We start from the raw sequence: 20,578 nt of genomic DNA, 5'->3' as shown, positions 1-20,578 counted from the left end.
GATATCAGCAGAGACTGGTCCGCCGATGCTGTACTTAGTCCCATTTCCTGCACTAACAAGCTCCACTCACCAATGCAGGAAGAGATTGGGGCTCCATTTACAAATAGCACCCTGATTGCTAGACCGCCCCCCCCCCCCCCCCCCCCCACCACCGCGGCCTCCGGACTGCCCCAATGCCCCAACTCACTAACAAGGGGTTCATCAAGCTGCCCATACCTCACCGCATAAGGGCAGGGCACCTCCGGGCCCGATCCCTGGCACGGATATGATGTCACCTGAGCACTGACACCTGGGCACCCATAGCACTGCCAGGATGGCACCCAGGTGGCACTGTCAGGGTACCCGGGTACCACCCTGCCCAAAGCCCAACCATCCAGGAGCCCCCAATCGCCAGGGAGTAACTCCCCACCCCTCCAAGTACCAGTACAGCTGGTCCATATTTGTGGAAACCAGTGCTAAACAGGGCCTGCTCAGGGTCTCCGAGGCAAGGCTGTTAGGTCCTGGGTGCTGGATAGATCCGGCGTAGATATATTAAACTGAAACTAACTGCTCACCTGAATATGCAAATCTGGGTCCTGACCTCAATGGGATCCAGATCAAGTCGTCTTGTGAGATCTCGCGAGGCATGATGAGGCAAGTAAATCTCCCGAGAGGCCTCTCACGAGATTTATTGACCTCGTCATGACCTGAGTCGCGCGTGGTGTGGCTGATAGATCTCGTCCGATAAATGTAAATGAGATTCTCAAATCACCTTCACAGTGTAACACACTTTTCTGGAAAACAGTTCTTATTGAAGTTTTTTCCTCACTGTCATTCATGTTAGTCAGTTGTACAGTTTGAAATCTTAAAGTAAATTGGTTTTAAATAGGTAAGTATAGGTAATCTGGTATTTTATATTTAGAATCTACCAAGATAGTATGGAACTGTAATACTGAGAAATGTTAGGTTGAATTAGTGTTTCAAGCTGAAAGATATGTGAATCTTTGTTCCTTCACTTAAATAAATGAACTTCAAAGTGAAATAGAATTGGATTTATCCTAATTTCTATGTGGCAGGGATTTTCTTTCCCCTAACTTTTCAGCTCCTTGGCCATATGTCAAACATTCTCCGAACCACATGAAGCCAGCCATCTGATTCTAGTTTACAAATCACACCTCAAGTAAGAGTGGTGCATGCCAGGAAGAGTGCCTTTCTCTTGTGTATTCTGAACAGTGCTTTTGCTGTCTGCTGCAGCTGTTGTACTTACTTTTTGCCATTCTTCGACATGCCAGCTATAATGCAAACATTCTCCAGTTTGACAGTGCTGAACTGAAGCAGGTTTCGTAGATTGACTGCAGTGAGAATCTTCAATGCTCTGGTTTGCGATCTGGCAGAAAACGTTGCGTTGCTGAATTCCACTTCCACATAAGGCTGAGCACTGCAGGATTTGTAATGGTAAGTGTTGGTATGAAACCTATTGTACCTTAATGCAAACTTAATTGAAGCTTTCCTTAATAAATAGTCTATATAATGCACCTTCATAAACTAAAAATTGCTGATTCTTCACTATTAATATGGTACATTTGGTCTACTGAAGCATACTATATTACTATTCTCACTGTAACATTTGAATGCGACAATAGTCTCTGGAAGACAGAACAAGTCTGAGAAAATTCAGCACTAATGACAAATATAAATAATATTATGGAAAGTCTGTCATTGATAACGTAATCATACTTTATCTTGTTCTGGTACGAATGTCTAAGTAACTATATAATCTCAAATTACATACTAATATTTAATGCAGCATTATTCATTTGTCTTTATGAAGTCTATTTTTAAAAGCAGTGCTCTAAGTATGGTTCGACCAGGTCCTACACAGCCTTTTTGCCCTTTTTCGGAACTCTTGGCTCTTGGGCAGAGTAAAACTCAATTTGTTAAAATCAGCAAAGCAAACTTCTGTGACGTTAACCATGAACCGCAAAATGAATTAAATTAATAAACACTCGAATAACTTACATCAATAGTTTAAGAGCACTTACTTAAATTACTTCAGCAACTTGCAATCACTGCTGTAATTTATATCAGTTAGGAATCTGGGAACTCTGCCCGGTACATGGGGGGAGGGTAAAAGTGCTTTTTGGTCTTTTTCCCAGGGCAGCGAAAACATTTCTGAAGTAAGAGTCTGATAAGTCACATAAAACTTATCTGGCCTACAACTTAGTTTGAACAATTAAAATTCAAGTTATTCTGAAATGTTGAAAGTGGAACACGTTAGGTTTTCTGATTTGCTTTAAAATTATGTCATGCGCTGTGGACTTTACCTATCAAAGTACCAATGAAATTTTGAATTTAATGATAGATTAGCTTTACCAGTAATTTTTCTCGAATCTGGAGGAACACATTTGTCGATGTCAAAAGTGCAAGTAGCATGAATTTCTTTGGAAAGGTTAAAACAGGATGTTTAAAAAGTGTAACTAGTATATGATACTGATGTGCTCCAAACTGTAATTTAAAAGAGAAAGGCCATTTAATTTCAAACTCTTATCCAGCTATGCACATGTCAAGTTGTATTTTCCTCTTTCTCAAATAATGGGTGAAATACTAATGCTCCATTGTAATTTGCAACCTGCTATAAAAAAATCCTGGGAATTTTGCAACATGCATTTCCTGAGAATACATTTTCATTAGGCATTCAAGAAACAACAAAAATCACTTTGAATCTCCAATAGCATCTGGGACTGGATTTTATGGCCCCTGCACGGTATATTTTTGGGAAGGGAGCACATAAAATATGACGAGTGGATAGCCCACCCCCTTCCTGCCAACCTACTTCCCACCCACTTCCAAGGTGGTTCCTAGAATATGGAGGATGTGTATTAATGGTCACTTTAGGACTTTAATCTGCCTCCACTGCTATAATAAGTTAGGCGGTTGGAGACAGGTGAGTGTTTGCATGGGAAGGAAAAGGGTGGCACATCCTTTGGGGGTATCTTGTGTGCATAAGGAGCATCCCCTAAGATTTTACCCCCTCCCCCACTCACTCTGTGCCTCCTCACCTGGGGTCTAAAGCTCTCCAACCTCCTGCCCACCAGAATGCCAATCCCTTTCCACCCGAAAAGCCTGGGACTTACCTGGGTCCAGGTGCCATCGGTCTTCTTTGTTGGACTGTTTACAGTCCCAGTAACACCCGCTGCTGAGTTCCGGTACTGCTGGGACTACAAAAGCTGCTGCGCAATCAAACCAAGTGTGAGACTTGTTTCCACTGAGGAACAGAAGTCCCACTCTCAGGTAGTTAAGGCCACCCGAAGCATGTTACTGTTGCGGTGCAGCCTTATTTAAAGTTGGTCAGTGTGACTGATTTTTCTAAGAGAAATAGCCACCCCTCCCTTATAATTCAGAATCTTGGGCGAAATTCTCCGTCATTGGCGCAAAAAACGGCGCAAATCCGACTTGCGTCACGCCGCAAAAATCGTCACGAAGTCTCCGGCCCGAAATGGGCTAGCAGCAACGTGACGGGATCCGCGCTTGCTCACGTGGTTCACGCCGTGCAGCGTCATACACGCCTCACGGCGTGACGGCTCATAAGGACGCGCTGCTCCCCCCCACCCGACCGGAACACCCGACCGGAACACCCAACCGGATGGCCGGCCGCCGCTCAGCCCCGAGGTTCCAGTCACGGGATGTGGAGGTGCTCCTGGACGCAGTGGAGCAAAGGAGGGAGGCCCTGTATCCCGGGCACGGCCGCAGAGTTGCCCCACGCCACAGTCGGCGTCTGTGGAGGGAGGTGGCAGAGGCCGTCACCGCTGCAGCCCTGACACCACGGACAGGCACCCAGTGCCACAAGAAGGTGAACGACCTCGTCAGAGCAGGCAGGGTGAGCCTCCCCCCACTGCCCGATATCCATATCCCCCATATCCCCCCTCCCCCATATCCCCCTCCCCCATATCCCCCATATCCCCCTCCCCCATTTCCCCCCTCCCCCATATCCCCCCTCCCCATATCCCCCCTCCCCCATATCCCCCCTCCCCATATCCCCCCTCCCCCATATCCCCCGTATCCCCCCACCCCACATCCCCCCCATATCCCCCCTCCCCCATATCTCCCCTCCCCCATATCCCCCCTCCCCATATCCCCCCTCCCCATATCCCCCATCCCCCATATCCACCCTCCCCATATCCCCCCTCCCCCATATCCCCACTCCCCAAAATCCCCCCTCCCCCATATCCCCCCTCCCCATATCCTCCATATCCTCCCTCCCCCATGTCCCCCCTTTCCATATCCCCCTCCCCATATCCCCCCTCCCCCATATCCCCCATATCCCCCCTCCCCCATATCCCCCCCTCCCCCATATCCCCCCTCCCCATATCCCCAAGTGAATCCAGCCCTAACCTTAACCTCTGCAATACACGCGCAACCAATTGTGTGCATTCATATACCTGATTAACACTGGTGCCTCTTACCCCTGCCCCCCCCCACCCCCCCCCCCCCGCCACAGGAGAAGCGCGCACACAACAATAGGGAGCATGTGAGGACTGAAGGAGGCCCCGCTGATGAGAGGCCACTGACCGAACACGAGGAAAGGGCCCTGGAACTGGCTGGCGGACCTGAGGACCGGGAGGTTGCTGATGCAGAGGTCGGGGGCGTACTAGCAAGTGAGCCACCGACAGCCCGTCCCCATAACCCCCGTCCCCTATATCCCCCTCCCCCATATCACCTGATCACTGTCTGCGTGTCTAACCATGCATGCTTCATTGTGTATCGCAGGAGCAAACATCGAGGCACCCATCCCCGCAGATGCAGACCGCCCGCAGGATGCCCCTCGGAGGCCACGGGAGACGGAGAGACCCGGACCCTCCGGCATGCGACGCCCGCAGGATGCCCCTCGCACACCACGGGAGACGGAGAGACCCGGACCCTCCGGCATGCGACGCCCGCAGCATGCCCCTCGCACACCACGGGAGACGGAGAGACCCGGACCCTCCGGCATGCGACGCCCGCAGCATGCCCCTCGCACACCACGGGAGACGGAGAGACCCGGAACCTCCGGCATGCGACGCCCGCAGGATGCCCCTCGCACACCACAGGAGACGGAGAGACCCAGACCCTCCGGCATGCGACGCCCGCAGGATGCCCCTCGCACACCACGGGAGACGGAGAGACCCGGACCCTCCGGCATGCGACGCCCGCAGGATGTCCCTCGGAGACCACGGGAGACAGAGAGACCTGGAGACAGGGAGACGACGCCCCCGTCACGTGCGGGTGCGACGACGCAGGCGTGTGCCACCCAGCGACGAGAGGGGCAGCCACAGGCCCCCGTCACAGCCGAGCCAGGACACCCCTACCCAGGACACCTCTACCCAGGACACCCCTACCCGGGACACCCCTACCCGGGACAGCACTACCCAGGAAGACAAAATACCGGACAGTGACACAGAGTGGATGGGTGTAGACGAACCCCCACCCCAAAGTGCCATGGACTCAGAGTGGGACGAAGAGCACGACACAATGCCACTGCTGTCACCAACACCCTCCACCATCGCAGAAACACTCACCTCGGTTGGGCACTTTAGTGATGAGGCGTCTGGTACACTCACTGGTGCGCACAACACAGCCGTCCCGGTACAGCAGGTGGAGGTAGGAGCAGCAGAGGGGCCAGGCGGTCGGAGGGCAGCCCAGCCCAAGCGAACATCTGCCGCCCAGATGGATCCCGGGTTCCTGGAGTTACCACACCCACCCATAGATCCGATGCAACCACCGACCCGGAGACGAGCGAAGAGGGTGACGGCCGGCTTGCGGCGGCTGCAGTCGCAGGTGGAGGAGTCCACCCGCGTCCAGGAGCTGGGAGTGGTGCCGGTCATACGTGCCACCCAGGCCGACACTGCACGGGTGGCGTCCGCGGTGGAGGCAATGGGTGCGACGGTGTCAGACATGGGGAACGGTTTGCGAGGCCTGGGGCTTTCCATGCAGGCGGCGTCTGTGGCCCAGGACATGGCTGCCCTCTCACAGGAGGCCATGAGCCAGTGCCAGCGCCAGATGGCAGAGGCGCTCAATGCCATGGCCCAGTCTCTGCAGGCCATGGCCCAGTCTCAGCAGGCCATAGCCCAGTCTCAGCAGGCCATAGCCCAGTCTCAGCAGGCCATAGCCCAGTCTCTGCAGGCCATCGCTGAGGGCATTGGTGCCATTGGCCATGTGCGAGCCGGCGTCGCACAGTCACAGACAGGGTTTGCCAATCCCCTGGGCTCCATGGCTGCAAACCTGCAGACCCCTGTCAATACCAGCACGGGCCTCCAGGACTGGCAGCGCCAGATGTCGGGGGGGCGTCGGATGGCCAGTCCGTTCGCATCCCCCACCCATGTAGAGGCCTGGGGGCCATCGGGCACCCCGAGGGAGGAGGAGGTGGTGTGGTCCGTCCCGGGTCCCCCTGTAGGGGAGGTCCTGGAACACCGCGACACCTCGGACTCCCCCCCTTCCGCCCCAGGTGCATCGGGTGGGCAACGGGCAGGACAGGCTGGCAGCTCGCCATCCCAGTCGCCCGGGCCGCAGCCTGACCCATCTAGGCCAGGACGCCCCAGGAAACGGCCACCAAAGGGATCCCGTGTCAGAGGGCAGGAATCACAGGAGTCCACCTCCAGTTCTGCTGTACCGTCTGGGGAACCACGTAGACGTAGTCAAAGGGCCCGTAAGGCCAAACAATTAGACACTGAGTAAGTTGGCACGGGTGCAGGGCACAGGTGAGTTTTAGGGGCGAAGGCACGTGCATGAACTCCTTTGGTTATTAAAGTCAATGTTACACCTACAGAAGCTGCCTTTGTGCTCTGTCCAAAGCGTGCGGGGGTGTCATGTACGTTGAGCGCAAGTGTGTGTGTGTGAGGGGTGGTCTTACCTCAGCCCCAGGTGAGTCTGCCCCTTCCCCCTGGGCCGCCATCAACATCCCCCCGGGCAGAGGACGGGACTGTGCGCTGCAGTGTCACAGCCGCATGCAGGGATGGTCCGGGTGGATGGTGGTACTGTGGCCATGGGTCAGACATAGTCCAACGATGTGGAGCCAGGAGCTCATCGCAGGGTGGGTTGTCATCATCCTCCATGGCCTGCAATAGACACGCGTCCACCCGCAACTGTGTGAGCCCGGCCGTTGTGCCGCAGGTGGATCGGCAATGGGGGGGGTGGTGTGCATGCGGGTGGGGTGGGTGGGGTTGGGGAGGGGGGTGAGGGTGCTGGGTGGGTGGATGGGTGGGGGGTGTGGGTGGTCGGCTGTTGCCATGGTGTGCGGTCTGTGGCCGTACTACCCGATTCCACGCCCATCTAGTCAGTGAAGCGGGCGGCTATCAGCCTGTCACGTGCCCGCTGGGCCAGCCGGTAACGGTGGACAGCCACCCGCCTGTGTCTACCCCGTCTGCCCTGACCATTGCCCCCATCCCTCTCATCTGGGGAGGACTGCACCTCTTCCTGCTGCTCCTCCACTCCGCCCTCCTCTGCCTGCGGCACATTGCCCCTCTGCTGGGCTATGTTGTGCAGGACGCAGCACACCACAATGATGCGGCCGACCCTATCTGACCGATACTGGAGGGCGCCCCCAGAGAGGTCCAGGCACCTGAAACTCATCTTCAGCACGCCAAAGCACCTCTCTATCACTCCCCTTGTCGCTACATGGGCATCATTGTAGCGGTTCTCCACCTCATTGCATGGCCTCCGTATAGGCGTCATCAGCCACGATCGCAATGGGTAGCCCCTGTTGCCCAGCAACCAGCCCCTCAGCCGGGGATGGCGTCCCTCGTACATGCCGGTGATGGATGACCGCAACAACACGTATGAGTCGTGTACACTGCCCGAGTAACGGGTGCAGACGTGCAGGATCATCATGCGGTGGTCGCAGACCACCTGTATGTTCATCGAATAGGTCCCCTTCCTATTGGTGAACACGGCCCTGTTATCTGTAGGTGGCCGCAAGACGACGTGCATCCCATCAATCGCGCCCTGGACCATGGGGAACCCGGCCATGGCAGAGAAGCCCACGGCCCGGGCATCTTGGCTGGCCCGGTCCACAGGGAAGCGGATGTAGCGGTGCGCCATGGCATATAGGGCGTCTGTCACTGCCCGGATGCACCGGTGCACCGATGTCTGCGATATGCCGGACAGGTCCCCACTCGGTGCCTGGAATGACCCCGTTGCATAAAAGTTCAGGGCCACCGTAACCTTGACGGACATGGGGAGAGGGTGTCCCCCGCCAGTGCCACGCGGTGACAGGTGTGCCAGCAGGTGGCAGATGTGTGCCACGGTTTCCCGCCTCATCCGGAGTCTCCTCCTGCATTCCCGGTCCGTGAGGTCCTGGTATGACTGCCGGGGCCGGTACACACGGGGCGCCCTCGGGTGCCTCCATTGCCGTGGGGCCGCGACGTCCTCCTCCCCCTCCTCGTCCTGTCGGTCAGGTGTCCCTCCAGCCTGGGCGGCTGCCGCCTGCCCCTCTGCGGCAGCCTGCGCCGCCTCTCTGGCATGCTCCTCCTCCTCCTCATCCAGGGCAACATAGACATTAGCGGCTGCCGCCACGGCGGCCTACATCGCTGGATGATCGGAAAACATGACGGCCTGGTTGCGGGGGGGGGGGAGAACGACGACATGTCATCATTGCCCATACCCCCTCCTCCCCCAGCCAGGTGGCATGGACCGCATGGGTCCTACTGTTGGAGGCTGGCACCTGGCCAGGTGGACGAACTCACTTGCCCTCGCACCCCCCCCTCCCCGGCACGGACCCCATCCTCCTCCCAGCATGGGCCCCCCATCCTCCCCCCCGACACGGACCCCATCCTCCTCCCCGGCATGGACCCCCCCATCCTCCTCCCCGGCACGGACCCCCCCAACCTGCTCCCCGGCACAGGCCCCCCCCATCCTCCTCCCCGGCACGGGCCCCCCCCCATCCCCCTCCCCGGCCCTCCCCGGCACGGACCCCCCCATCCTCCTCCCCGGCACGGACCCCCCCTCCCGGCACTCCCCACGGAGCCCAGCCCACTCTAACCACTCCCCAGGCCGTCACCCACCTCCACGCTGGTCGGCGTAAACCTGGAGCACAGGTTGACGCCGATTAAAAGGAGGTTTGATTTACGTCGACGTGATGACTTCGGCCCATCCGGACGGGAGAATATCGGCAGGCCCAAAATCGGCTGCCTTGCGCCCACCCGTGCCATTCTCCGACGTCAGCGGCGCCATTATCGCCCCGCCGACTTTTCTCCCTTCGGAGAATTCGGCAACCGGCGGGGGCGGGATTCACGGCGGCCAACGGCCATTCTCCGACCCACTGGGGGGTCGGAGAATGACGCCCCTTGTTTCCACGTTGGAATGTTCATTTATCCAACTGTAGAACTATTTGGTGCGAGGGGAGAATGGTTTTGGTGACATTTGGGAAAATCTCAGTTTACCAGTATGACCTTAGATGGCCTCATTCATCCCTTTACAATTCATTTTTTAGAAGCAAGGTTATCAAGGTATTATGGAACACAGGCATACAATTGGAGTTAAAGTACCTATTTGCCATGACCTAAGGAATTGCAGAACAACCTTGACATGCTGAATGGCTTATAGTCGTTTCTGGGCTCCCCGTACCTGTATACTTGTATCAAGGGTTCTGCTGTGCCATGATAAGGCTAGTGTATATTCAGGCATTACACGGAATGCAGATACATTCAGAACATATGTTAATATTTAATGCTAAATGTTCTGAGTGAAAATTGCCTGTGCAAAGGTATCTCAGCCATCAGCAACACATAGCTGAAAAACGTGGTCACTGTGATTTTCTGATACATGCACTTTGATCCATGTCAATTTATGTACTTAGGCAGGATGAGGAAAGTGAAATATCTCAGTGTGTTGGTTGTCATAGAAACTGTCATGGAAAGTGAAAAATTGCAAGTAATTTGATTTCAAGAAATGTGAAAAAGGAAATAAAAGGCAAATAAACAATCCTAGGTTAGCACCCTACATAAAACGCTCAACTGTGTATTAACAAGAAAATGATGACTTCCGGGTGTGGCGATGACCAGCTAAGTCGCACGTTTCGGCTGCTCCCGGTGGAACGGACTTTTGGGCTCTTAATAAGAGCCCCAACGGCAATTTTAACGGCTAAAAGCACTGTGCGGTAAACCAGAAGGGAATCCCCCCTGGATACGGATGGAAAAAGGAGAGGAAAGTGGCCGGATTGCGGTGGATCCTTTAGAGCAGCGGCAAGGAAGGCAAGCAAAAACCAAGATGGCGTTGGAAGGTGGCAGTTTAATATGGGGCCCTGAACAACACGAGTTTTTGAAACGCTGCGTGGAAGAGCTTAGAAAGGAGATGAAGAAGGAGCTGTTGGCCCCGATATTACAGGCGATCGAAGGGCTAAAGGATGAGCAAAAGACCCAGGAGCGGGAGCTTCGTGTCGTGAAGGCAAAGGCTGCCGGGAACGAGGACGATATACAGGGCCTGGTGGTGAAGACGGAGATGCACGAGGCACACCATAAACGATGTGTGGAAAGATTGGAGATGCTGGAGAATAACGCGAGGAGGAATAATTGAAGGATTCTTGGTCTTCCTGAAGGTGTAGAAGGAGCAGACGTCGGGGCATATGTGAGCACGATGCTGCACTCGTTAATGGGAGCGGAGGCCCCGGCGGGTCCGCTGGAGGTGGAGGGAGCATACCGAGTGATGGCGCGAGGACCGAGAGCAGGAGAAATTCATAGAGCCATAGTGGTGAGATTCCTCCGTTTTAAGGACAAAGAGATGGTCCTTAGATGGGCAAAGAAAACTCGGAGCAGTAGGTGGGAGAACGCGGTGATCCGCGTATATCAAGACTGGAGTGCGGAGGTGGCGAGAAGGAGGGCGCGCTTTAATCGGGCCAAGGCGGTGCTCCACAAAAAGAAGATAAAATTTGGAATGCTACAACCGGCAAGACTGTGGGTCACATATCGAGGGAGGCACCACTACTTTGAGACGGCGGATGAGGCGTGGACTTTTTTGTGGAAGAAAAACTGGAATAAGCGGGTTACTAAAAAAGAACGTTTGAAACAAAGTGGTGGGACGAGTATGGGGGGCGAAGAGGGGGGAAAAAGGGGGGGAAAGATGAGTCTTATGTTATTAATCCTGCGATGTGGTAACTTTTCTCTCTTCCACAGGTGGTGGTGGAGGGAGGAAGGGAGGTGGAGGAGATGGGGCGTTGGCCATGGGGGGCGGGGCCAAAAGGGAAGCGCGGGCTTTGTTCCCGCGCTATGATAATCATGGCGGGAATAGGGAAGCAGGAAGGAGGGGACGTCGCACGGTGCGAGCCGAGGTCACGGGGGGAAGCCGAGGTCGGCCAGAGTTTGCTGACTTCTGGGAGCAACAAGTTACTGGGTTGCTGCTGCTGGGGAGAGGGGGGAGCCGGAATGGGTTGGGGTGGGCGGGGGGGCGCCGCCTGGGGGGGCACAGCTGCGTGGGAACCGGGTGAGGAGCTGGAAAAAGGGGATGGCTAATAGACAAGGGGGGGGGGGGGTAAAAAGCCCCCCAACCCGGTTGATCACGTGAAATGTGAGAGGGCTGAACGGGCCGATAAAGAGGGCACGAGTACTCGCACACCTTAAGAAACTTAAGGCAGACGTGGTTATGTTACAAGAGACGCACTTGAAACTTATAGACCAGGTTAGACTACGCAAAGGATGGGTGGGGCAGGTGTTTCATTCGGGGCTAGATGCGAAAAACAGGGGGGTGGCAATACTAGTGGGGAAGCGGGTTATGTTTGAGGCAAAAACCATAGTGGCGGATAGCGGGGGCAGATACGTGATGGTGAGTGGCAAATTACAGGGGGAGGCGGTGGTCTTGGTAAACGTATATGCCCCGAACTGGGATGATGCCAATTTTATGAGGCGCATGCTAGGACGCATCCCGGACCTAGAGGTGGGAAAGTTGGTAATGGGGGGAGATTTTAATACGGTGCTGGAGCCAGGGCTGGATAGGTCGTAGTCCAGGACTGGAAGGAGGCCGGCTGTAGCCAAGGTGCTTAAAGATTTTATGGAGCAGATGGGAGGAGTAGACTCGTGGAGATTTAGCAGACATAGGAGTAAGGAGTTTTCGTTTTTCTCCCATGTCCACAAAGTTTATTCGCGAATAGACTTTTTTGTCTTGGGAAGGGCGTTGATCCCGAAGGTGAGGGGGACGGAGTATACGGCTATAGCCATTTCGGATCACGCTCCACATTGGGTAGACTTGGAGATAGGGGAGGAAACAGAAGGGCGTCCACCCTGGAGAATGGACATGGGACTAATGGCAGATGAAGGGGTGTGTCTAAGGGTGAGGCGGTGCATTGAAAAATACTTGGAACTCAATGATAACGGGGAGGTCAAGGTGGGAGTGGTCTGGGAGGCACTGAAGGCAGTGGTTAGAGGGGAGCTGATATCAATAAGGGCACATAAAGGAAAGCAGGAGAGTAGGGAACGGGAGCGGTTGCTGCAAGAACTTCTGAGGGTGGACAGGCAATATGCGGAGGCACCGGAGGAGGGACTGTACAGGGAAAGGCAAAGGTTACACGTAGAATTTGACTTGCTGACAACGGGTACTGCAGAAGCACAGTGGAGGAAGGCACAGGGTGTACAGTATGAGTATGGGGAGAAGGCGAGCAGGTTGCTGGCCCATCAATTGAGGAAAAGGGGAGCAGCGAGGGAAATAGAGGGAGTGAGGGATGAGGAAGGAGAGATGGAGCGGGGAGCGGAGAGAGTGAATGGAGTGTTCAAGGCATTCTATAAAAGATTATACGAAGCTCGGCCCCCGGATGGGAAGGAGAGAATGATGAGCTTCCTGGACCGGCTGGAATTTCCTAAGGTGGAGGAGCAGGAGAGGGTGGGACTGGGAGCACAGATCGAGATAGAGGAAGTAGTGAAAGGAATTAGGAGTATGCAGGCGGGGAAGGCTCCGGGACCGGATGGATTTCCAGTCGAATTTTATAGGAAATATGTGGACTTGCTTGCCCCGATACTGATGAGAACCTTTAATGAGGCGAAGGAAAGGGGACAGCTGCCCCCGACTATGTCGGAGGCAACGATATCGCTTCTCCTAAAGAAGGAAAAAGACCCGCTGCAATGCGGGTCCTATAGACCTATTTCCCTCCTAAATGTAGACGCCAAGATTCTGGCCAAGGTAATGGCAATGAGGATAGAGGATTGTGTCCCGGGAGTAGTCCATGAGGACCAAACTGGGTTTGTGAAGGGGAGACAGCTGAATACGAATATACGGAGGCTGCTAGGGGTAATGATGATGCCCCCACCAGAGGGGGAAGCGGAGATAGTGGTGGCGATGGATGCCGAGAAAGCATTTGATAGAATGGAGTGGGATTATTTGTGGGAGGTGTTGAGGAGATTTGGCTTTGGAGATGAGTATATTAGATGGGTACAGCTGCTGTATAGGGCCCCGATGGCGAGCGTGGTCACGAATGGACGGGGGTCTGCGTATTTTCGGCTCCATAGAGGGACGAGGCAGGGATGTCCTCTGTCCCCATTATTGTTTGCACTTGGGATTGAGCCCCTGGCAATAGCATTGAGGGGTTCCAGGAAGTGGAGGGGAGTACTCAGGGGAGGAGAGGAACACCGGGTATCTCTTTCCACGGACGATTTATTGGTGTATGTGGCGGACCCGGCGGAGGGGATGCCAGAGATAATGCGGATACTTGGGGAGTTTGGAGAATTTTCAGGATATAAGCTGAACATGGGGAAAAGTGAGTTGTTTGTGGTGCATCCAGGGGAGCAGAGCAGAGAAATAGAGGACTTACCGCTGAGGAAGGTAACAAGGGACTTTCGCTACTTGGGGATCCAGATAGCCAAGAATTGGGGTACATTGCATAGGTTAAACTTAACGCGGTTGGTGGAACAGATGGAGGACTTCAAGAGATGGGACATGGTATCCCTGTCACTGGCAGGGAGGGTACAAGCGGTTAAAATGGTGGTCCTCCCGAGATTCCTCTTTGTGTTTCAGTGCCTCCCGGTGGTGATCACGAAGGATTTTTTCAAAAGGATTGAGAAGAGTATCATGAGTTTTGTGTGGGCCGGGAAGACCCCGAGAGTGAGGAAGGGATTTTTGCAGCGTAGTAGGGATAGGGGGGGGCTGGCGCTACCGAGCCTGAGTGAGTACTACTGGGCCGCCAACATCTCAATGGTATGTAAGTGGATGGGAGAAGAGGAGGGAGCGGCGTGGAAGAGATTGGAGAGGGCGTCCTGCAGGGGGACTAGCCTACAAGCTATGGTGACGGCGTCGTTGCCGTTCTCACCGAAGAAATACACCATAAGCCCGGTGGTGGTGGCTACTCTGAAAATCCGGGGGCAGTGGAGACGGCATAGGGGTAAGACGGGAGCCTCGGTGTGGTCCCCGATAAGAAATAACCATAGGTTTGCTCCGGGGAGAATGGATGGGGGATTTGGAACATGGCAAAGAGCAGGAGTAACACAATTGAGAGATCTGTTTGTAGATGGGACGTTTGCAAGTCTGGGAGCGCTGACCGAAAAATACGGGTTGCCCCAAGGGAATGCATTCCGGTATATGCAACTGAGGGCTTTTGCGAGGCAACAGGTGAGGGAATTCCCGCAGCTCCCGACGCAGGAGGTGCAGGACAGAGTGATGTCAAAGACATGGGTGGGGGACGGTAAGGTATCAGACATATATAGGGAAATGAGGGACGAGGGGGAGATTATGGTCGATGAGCTGAAAGGGAAATGGGAAGAGGAGCTGGGGGAGGAGATTGAGGAGGGGCTGTGGGCTGATGCCCTAAGTAGGGTAACCTCATCGTCCTCGTGTGCCAGGCTAAGCCTGATACAATTTAAGGTGTTACACATGGCGCATATGACTGGAGCACGGCTCAGTAAATCTTTTGGAGTAGAGGATAGGTGTGCGAGATGCTCGAGAAGCCCAGCGAATCACACCCACATGTTCTGGTCATGTCCGGCACTACAGGGGTTTTGGGTGGGGGTGACAAAGGTGCTTTCGAAGGTGGTGGGGGTCCAGGTCGAACCAAGCTGGGGGTTGGCTATATTCGGGGTTACAGAAGAGCCGGGAGTGCAGGATGCGAAAGAGGCTGATGTTTTGGCCTTTGCGTCCCTAGTAGCCCGGCGCAGGATACTGTTGATGTGGAATGAAGCCAAGCCTCCGGGTGTGGAGACCTGGATAAATGACACGGCAGGGTTTATAAAGCTGGAACGGATTAAGTTCGTCCTAAGGGGATCGGCTCAAGGGTTCACCAGGCGGTGGCAACCGTTCGTCGAATACCTCACAGAAAGAGAGAGGGAATGGAAAAGAAGAAGACAGCAGCAGCAACCCAGGGGGGGGGGGGGGGGGGGGGGGGGGGGAGGAACCAGAGGGATTCTCAGGGATGTTAATATATAAGTATATAAGTATAATATGTATAGGTTGTTGTTATAGATAATTGTATATTGGACGGTTAAAACATATTTTTGGAGAATATTTATCTGGGACAAGGCAGTTGCCATTTAGTTTTGTTTTTGTTTTTGTTTATATATTATTTATTTCTTGTTTATAAAACTGGCCATTGTTATTTATATTGTGATATTACTGTGTAAAGGATACATAAAGAAAATGACAAAATAGATTTTGAAAACCTATTAAGTCCATAATATATTGTAAAGCTAATGTTGCAAGGCTCCATTAACAGACATAATGCCCATAATTTCCTGAATCTCGTGCAGGACTTACACCAAGGGAGTAAAACTTACACCTTTTGCTGTTCCTTCAAATTCATTGTCCCGACAATTCTCGCGGCGGGTGAGATCAAGAGATTTAGGCCCACATTTTACACTGGTTTCTGCACCACTCTTGATACAACCGTGCGACAAAATTTCCTGCAGTGCTCATTTGCTTGTGGTGGAACATAGAAACCAGTGTTAAAGGTGTGCAAATGCTGTGCCATTTATCGGATAATGACAAGTGGCGGATATGTTCTGCTATGGTGCCTCACCCTCAGGGCACTTTGCTCGGCTATTAACTCTTCCTCTTCATCATTATAATAAAAGCAGCATTCCAGGTCAACAAAGTAACTAAAATTGCTAAAAGAACACTGGGATTTGTTTCAAGCAGTTTAGAATTCAAAAATAGTGAAATGTTGTTAAGCTTGTGTGGAGCTACACATAAGAATACTGCATATAGTTCTGGTTTCCATACAATAGAAAGGACATGGAAGCACTGAGAAAACGTGAAAAAACTTAACACGGATCATCCCAGAAATATTACAGCTATTGGGAAAGATTGACCATGTTGTGGCTTTGTACTTCAGAAAAGAGAAAACCTGCAGAGGTGATGGACCTGATAAAGGTCTTTAAAATTATGAATAGATTGTACAGGGTAGATGTGGAAAGATTGCTGGGATTGGGATTTCATGGGGTCCCAGCGAGTAGGCTGGGAGGCAGAGGAAATGGGGACAAGAAGTAAAGTTGTGGGGTAGCGGGTGTGGTGTGCCCATTACAGTCCCACCACAGCTGACATTTTTACAGTGACAGGGAAGATGGCGCATAGCCTGGCTGATTTTCGGCTAAAGGCCCTTAAGCGACTATTTCAGGATCACATGGGCTTCTTCCCACTGACACTGGTGGGTCGATATTTTGCCATGTGGAGAGACCTCCAGGCAAACCCTGGTGGCATCCTTGTGGATTTGGGAGAGGCAGCACCTGATCAGGCAACTTGTAGCTCACAGAAGGGCCCTTGAGCGGTAAGAGCCACCTTCCAGAATAGATCTTCCTACAACGATCCTCCTCATTGCAATGAAAATGGCTAATCTCCTTCATGTCCTTAAATTTCAGCTACATGGTTATCAGGTGACTTCAGATCATACTCCACTTAAATCTTGGGCAGAATATATACACCAGCATGTCACTTATGTAAATCAAGGAAACCCACATGATCTCTTACATGAGGGATAGAACTATGTAAATAAGAAAGAGAGAAAGTTCAGTGGGTGTATCTTTGGAGTGGTGCAAACAGTCAAGGAAATTTGTGCATCATGATGTTTTGGCAGAAAACTTGAGACAATCAGTTACACGCAAATGTTCAGGGAAGAAAATGGATTAACACTGCTTCTAAGCTGTAGTTAAGGTGTTACTGTCCAGGAAATCCATGGCCAATGAAATACGTATGGTGTGGAGTGAACAATAACCAGTGATATTCTTAACACTGTCTTAATAATGCCTAAAATGTTGTTACATTTAGACTGTAATGCTTGTTGTGATTGCAAAGAAAATACTAGAAAAACAGGTTCACTATATCAGGGTTGATATTAAGCACCCCACAAAGGAGGGAATCGATACGGGTGTTGCTGCGTAAAAATTAATAATCAGGAAACATGTTCTCAACCCACCGTCTTTACATGGCAAGTTGCGTGGCATGAATGTGCCCCCTCTTGGATAGGCAGAAAGCCTCACGCAATATTTAAATAGGATTGCCACAGTGCACTTGGAAGCCCAATTTCAATTTTACAACTACTGGTCGGCTTTCTGAGGGCTCGAGAAATCTGCCACTCAATTGGAGACGGATGCAGCTGGCTCCAGCAGATTCTTGCATCCTAGAGAACCCTGTGTGGGCCAGGATAAGCAGCAGTGTTTTCCCTGGTCCACCCTTTGTGGAAGTGTTTCCTAATTTCACTGCACGTTTTTAATTTTTTTTAAATTTCAGAGGCCTTGATACCTGTGGGAAGTGAATGGGGGTGACTGTTATGGATGCAAAACCTGAAAATATGGAAATGGCAGAGATCCACAGCAACTGAAAAAAAGGCACACCTCTATTTGCATAGACATAGAACATACAGTACAGGAGGCCATTCGGCCCATCGAGTCTGCCCCGACCCACTTAAGCCCTCACTTCCACCCTATCCCTGTAACCCAATAACCCCTCCTAACCTTTTTGGTCACGAAGAGCAATTGATCATGGCCAATCCACCTAACCTGCACGTTTTGGACTGTGGGAGGAAACCGGAGCACCCGGAGGAAACCCACGCAGACACGGGGAGAACGTGCAGACTCCGCACAGTGACCCAGTGTGGAATCGAACCTGGGACCCTGGGTCTGTGACGCCACAGTGCTATACACTTGTGCTACCGTGCTGCTGCGAATTAGACCATGGCGACTGCTGAAGAATCAACAGTAGATCAAGCTTGACTCCTGATTTACCATGACTAGTTTCCAAGGGGAAACTAAAACAGATATTCGGCCCAATGTTTACATATGTAAGGGACCTAATGCACACATGAATCCTGTGCATATTCTTTACCATGTACCAAACATGCTTATTTCATAAATGATTTGTAATCAGAGGGTATGATTTATTATATCATAGCCTTTTCTCACAAGGCAATCAGTTTTTCAAAATGAAACACCAGGGGCGGGATTCTCACGGCGGGACCTGAATTGTCGGCTGTCTAGCGGGGTCCTCGGGGGGGTGCAGGGGGATCCGGCCCCAGTGGGGCCCCATGGTGGCCTGGCCCGCGATCAGGGCCCACCGATCTGCAGGCGGGCCTGTGCCGTGGGGGCACTCCTTCTGTCCGCGCCGGCCTCTGTAGGGCTCCGACATGGTCGGCGCAGAGAAGAACCCCCCTCTGCAGGAACCGCCAGAACACGCCGGCGGTTGGTGCGGCGCCAACCTCTCCGGCGCTGGCCTAGGCCCCGGAAGTGCGGAGGATTCCGCAACTTCCTGGTGGCCCAACGCCGGAGTGGTTCGCGCCATTCTTGGCGCCGGGGTCGGGCCATCGCGCCAAGTGCGGGAGAATTCCGCCCCAGTTTCTAATGCAAGGTTTGCACTAATATATGGAAAGAGCATGGGCGGATTCTCCCAGCCCTGGGCCGGGCCGGAGGATCCCCGCGACCGGGCTACGCCGCCCCGATGCCAGCAAGCGATTCTCCGCAGAGCGGTGGTTGGCGCGGTGCTGGTCACAGGCTGGCTTCTCTGGCAGGGGGCCTCCTTTCCTACGTGCTGGCCCCTGTAGCCCTGTGTCATGTTGTGTCGGGGTCGGTGCGTTGAAGGAGGCCACTGCGCATACGTGCGTTGGCGCCGGCGCCACTGCGCATGCGCGGATCCTGCGGCGCACAGTTCGCGCCGGGATCAGCAGCTGGAGCTGCGTGAACCACTCCAGCGCCATGCTGGCTCCTATAGTCCTGGCAGCGGCCCATTCACGACGGCGTTTACGCCGGCGTGGACACTCTGCTAGCGGGATTAGAGAATCCTGCCCCATGTTCTTATGTCAGAACAAGATGTTCTAACTTAGTTCCAATTTAAACTGGTACTTGCAATTTCTGTTTCTTTAGAAGGCAAACTGTTTCCAATTTAGTGGGGTCACTTGAACCACCCTATACTCCGTAGTCATGTAGTGTACACATCTCACGTCTGTCACTGTAGTCTTTTCTGTGCTTTATACTTGGGATACACATTTCCTGAGAGCTAACCACAAAAAAGCGTCCCAGAATATACGATGCTGATTTCACAATTGATTTAATGTTAGTATTATGTGCATTCATACAGAATATTTTTAGAAAATTAGGCCCCATATCTGTGGTAGCATAGCCTCTTTAAGGCATGATCCTTTCACGGGCCACTTGACCGGCCCAGAGCCTATGGGGACGGAGCACATGAACTTTAACTTGTCAGGTGTTTAGGCGCTGACCTGGCTTTTGGGAGTTTGGTCAGAGTTAGCCTGGGAGTCAAGGGGACTAGATCTTTGTAGTCGTTGTTCTGATCTAAATATAATGTTCTTAGTTAAATAAATCACCGTTGTGATTTGGCACTGCCTTGTCACTTGCCTAGCAACACAACACTATCTCATGGTCGTTTTTTTGTCAAACCAGTTACAATGTTGCCTGGTAGAGAGAGCAAGGGCCTCGTCATAAGTTCTTGTTATGGTGGGTTCCAGGTTTGACCAGGTGCTATGGGCACAATGTAGTTCTGGGTGGCTGGATTTGGAGAGGTTGGCAGTGAGGCAGTGCCTGTGAAGAACCACCTCAGTGGAATCTTTGAGGCCTTGAGTGTTCATTTTATTGCAGGATTGCTTTTGTCTCCCTCGCTGTTTACGGGCCAGGCTGGAGATCATAGATCAGATAAGGGAGTGATTGGTCGAGCCAATCACTGTCAGTACTTGTCATGACACACGTGATGTGGACATCTCTGTGACATAATGAAGCATTTGCCAGTGCTTGGACTGGGGTGTTGCCATGAGGTCTGTGCTTGTCTAGCTGTTGAAAAAGAGTGTTCGGTCATGCCCTATACATTTAATCAGGAGGGATACTTAGAGGCTGTTTTGCCTATTCCTTCCTTGTCTATCGCATCTATCCAGAGATTCGCGCCTTCCTGACTCTGGCATTGAAGTCTTCAGAGGATCTGTTTGTCCCCTGCTGGAACCTTGGGCTAGGGGCTGCTCTAAGTCAGTGTAGAACCCTTCTTTGGTCTTGTCTGTTGTATCAAGTGTAGAAGCTGTGCGCTGATGACAGTAGCATGCTTATTCCTTGTTAGGGTGAGCTGTTCAGTCAAGATGCCCTCATTTATCCAAGAGGGGAGTCGCTGAGGCAAGCTCTTGTTGGCAAAGCTCACTCCACAGAGGTGTCATTCCTCTTCTGGAAGGCCCTTA

General features: G+C 52.8%; 1 protein-coding gene and 1 long non-coding RNA gene across 9 annotated transcripts in view; one reads left to right on the top strand and one right to left on the bottom strand.

Annotated features, from left to right (window-relative positions):
• Positions 1-20,578, bottom strand: part of adamts9 (ADAM metallopeptidase with thrombospondin type 1 motif, 9) — a 489,710-nt gene that overhangs the window by 102,854 nt on the left and 366,278 nt on the right. For 6 of the 7 annotated variants that reach the window (XR_011934150.1, XR_011934151.1, XR_011934152.1 and 3 more), the window contains one exon: positions 1,247-1,417. The exons of the other annotated variant lie outside the window; for it this stretch is intronic. Coding sequence is in view for 3 of the 6 variants with exons in the window: in XM_072472332.1 (XP_072328433.1) it covers positions 1,247-1,417 (171 nt within the window). In the remaining 3 variants the exon portion in view is untranslated. The remainder of the gene's footprint in view (positions 1-1,246; positions 1,418-20,578) is intronic. 7 annotated transcript variants of the gene reach the window in all.
• The window catches only part of LOC140388335 (uncharacterized), a 77,648-nt gene continuing 58,383 nt past the window's right edge, over positions 1,314-20,578 (top strand). For both annotated transcript variants that reach the window (XR_011934155.1, XR_011934154.1), the window contains exon 1: positions 1,314-1,434. This is a non-coding gene — a long non-coding RNA (uncharacterized lncRNA). The remainder of the gene's footprint in view (positions 1,435-20,578) is intronic.

The sequence above is a fragment of the Scyliorhinus torazame genome, chromosome 13, assembly GCF_047496885.1.
Source record: "Scyliorhinus torazame isolate Kashiwa2021f chromosome 13, sScyTor2.1, whole genome shotgun sequence".
NCBI classification, from domain to species: domain Eukaryota; kingdom Metazoa; phylum Chordata; class Chondrichthyes; order Carcharhiniformes; family Scyliorhinidae; genus Scyliorhinus; species Scyliorhinus torazame.
The sequence above is the reverse complement of the archived record's forward strand: the minus strand, read 5'-3'. Positions and strand labels throughout refer to the sequence as shown.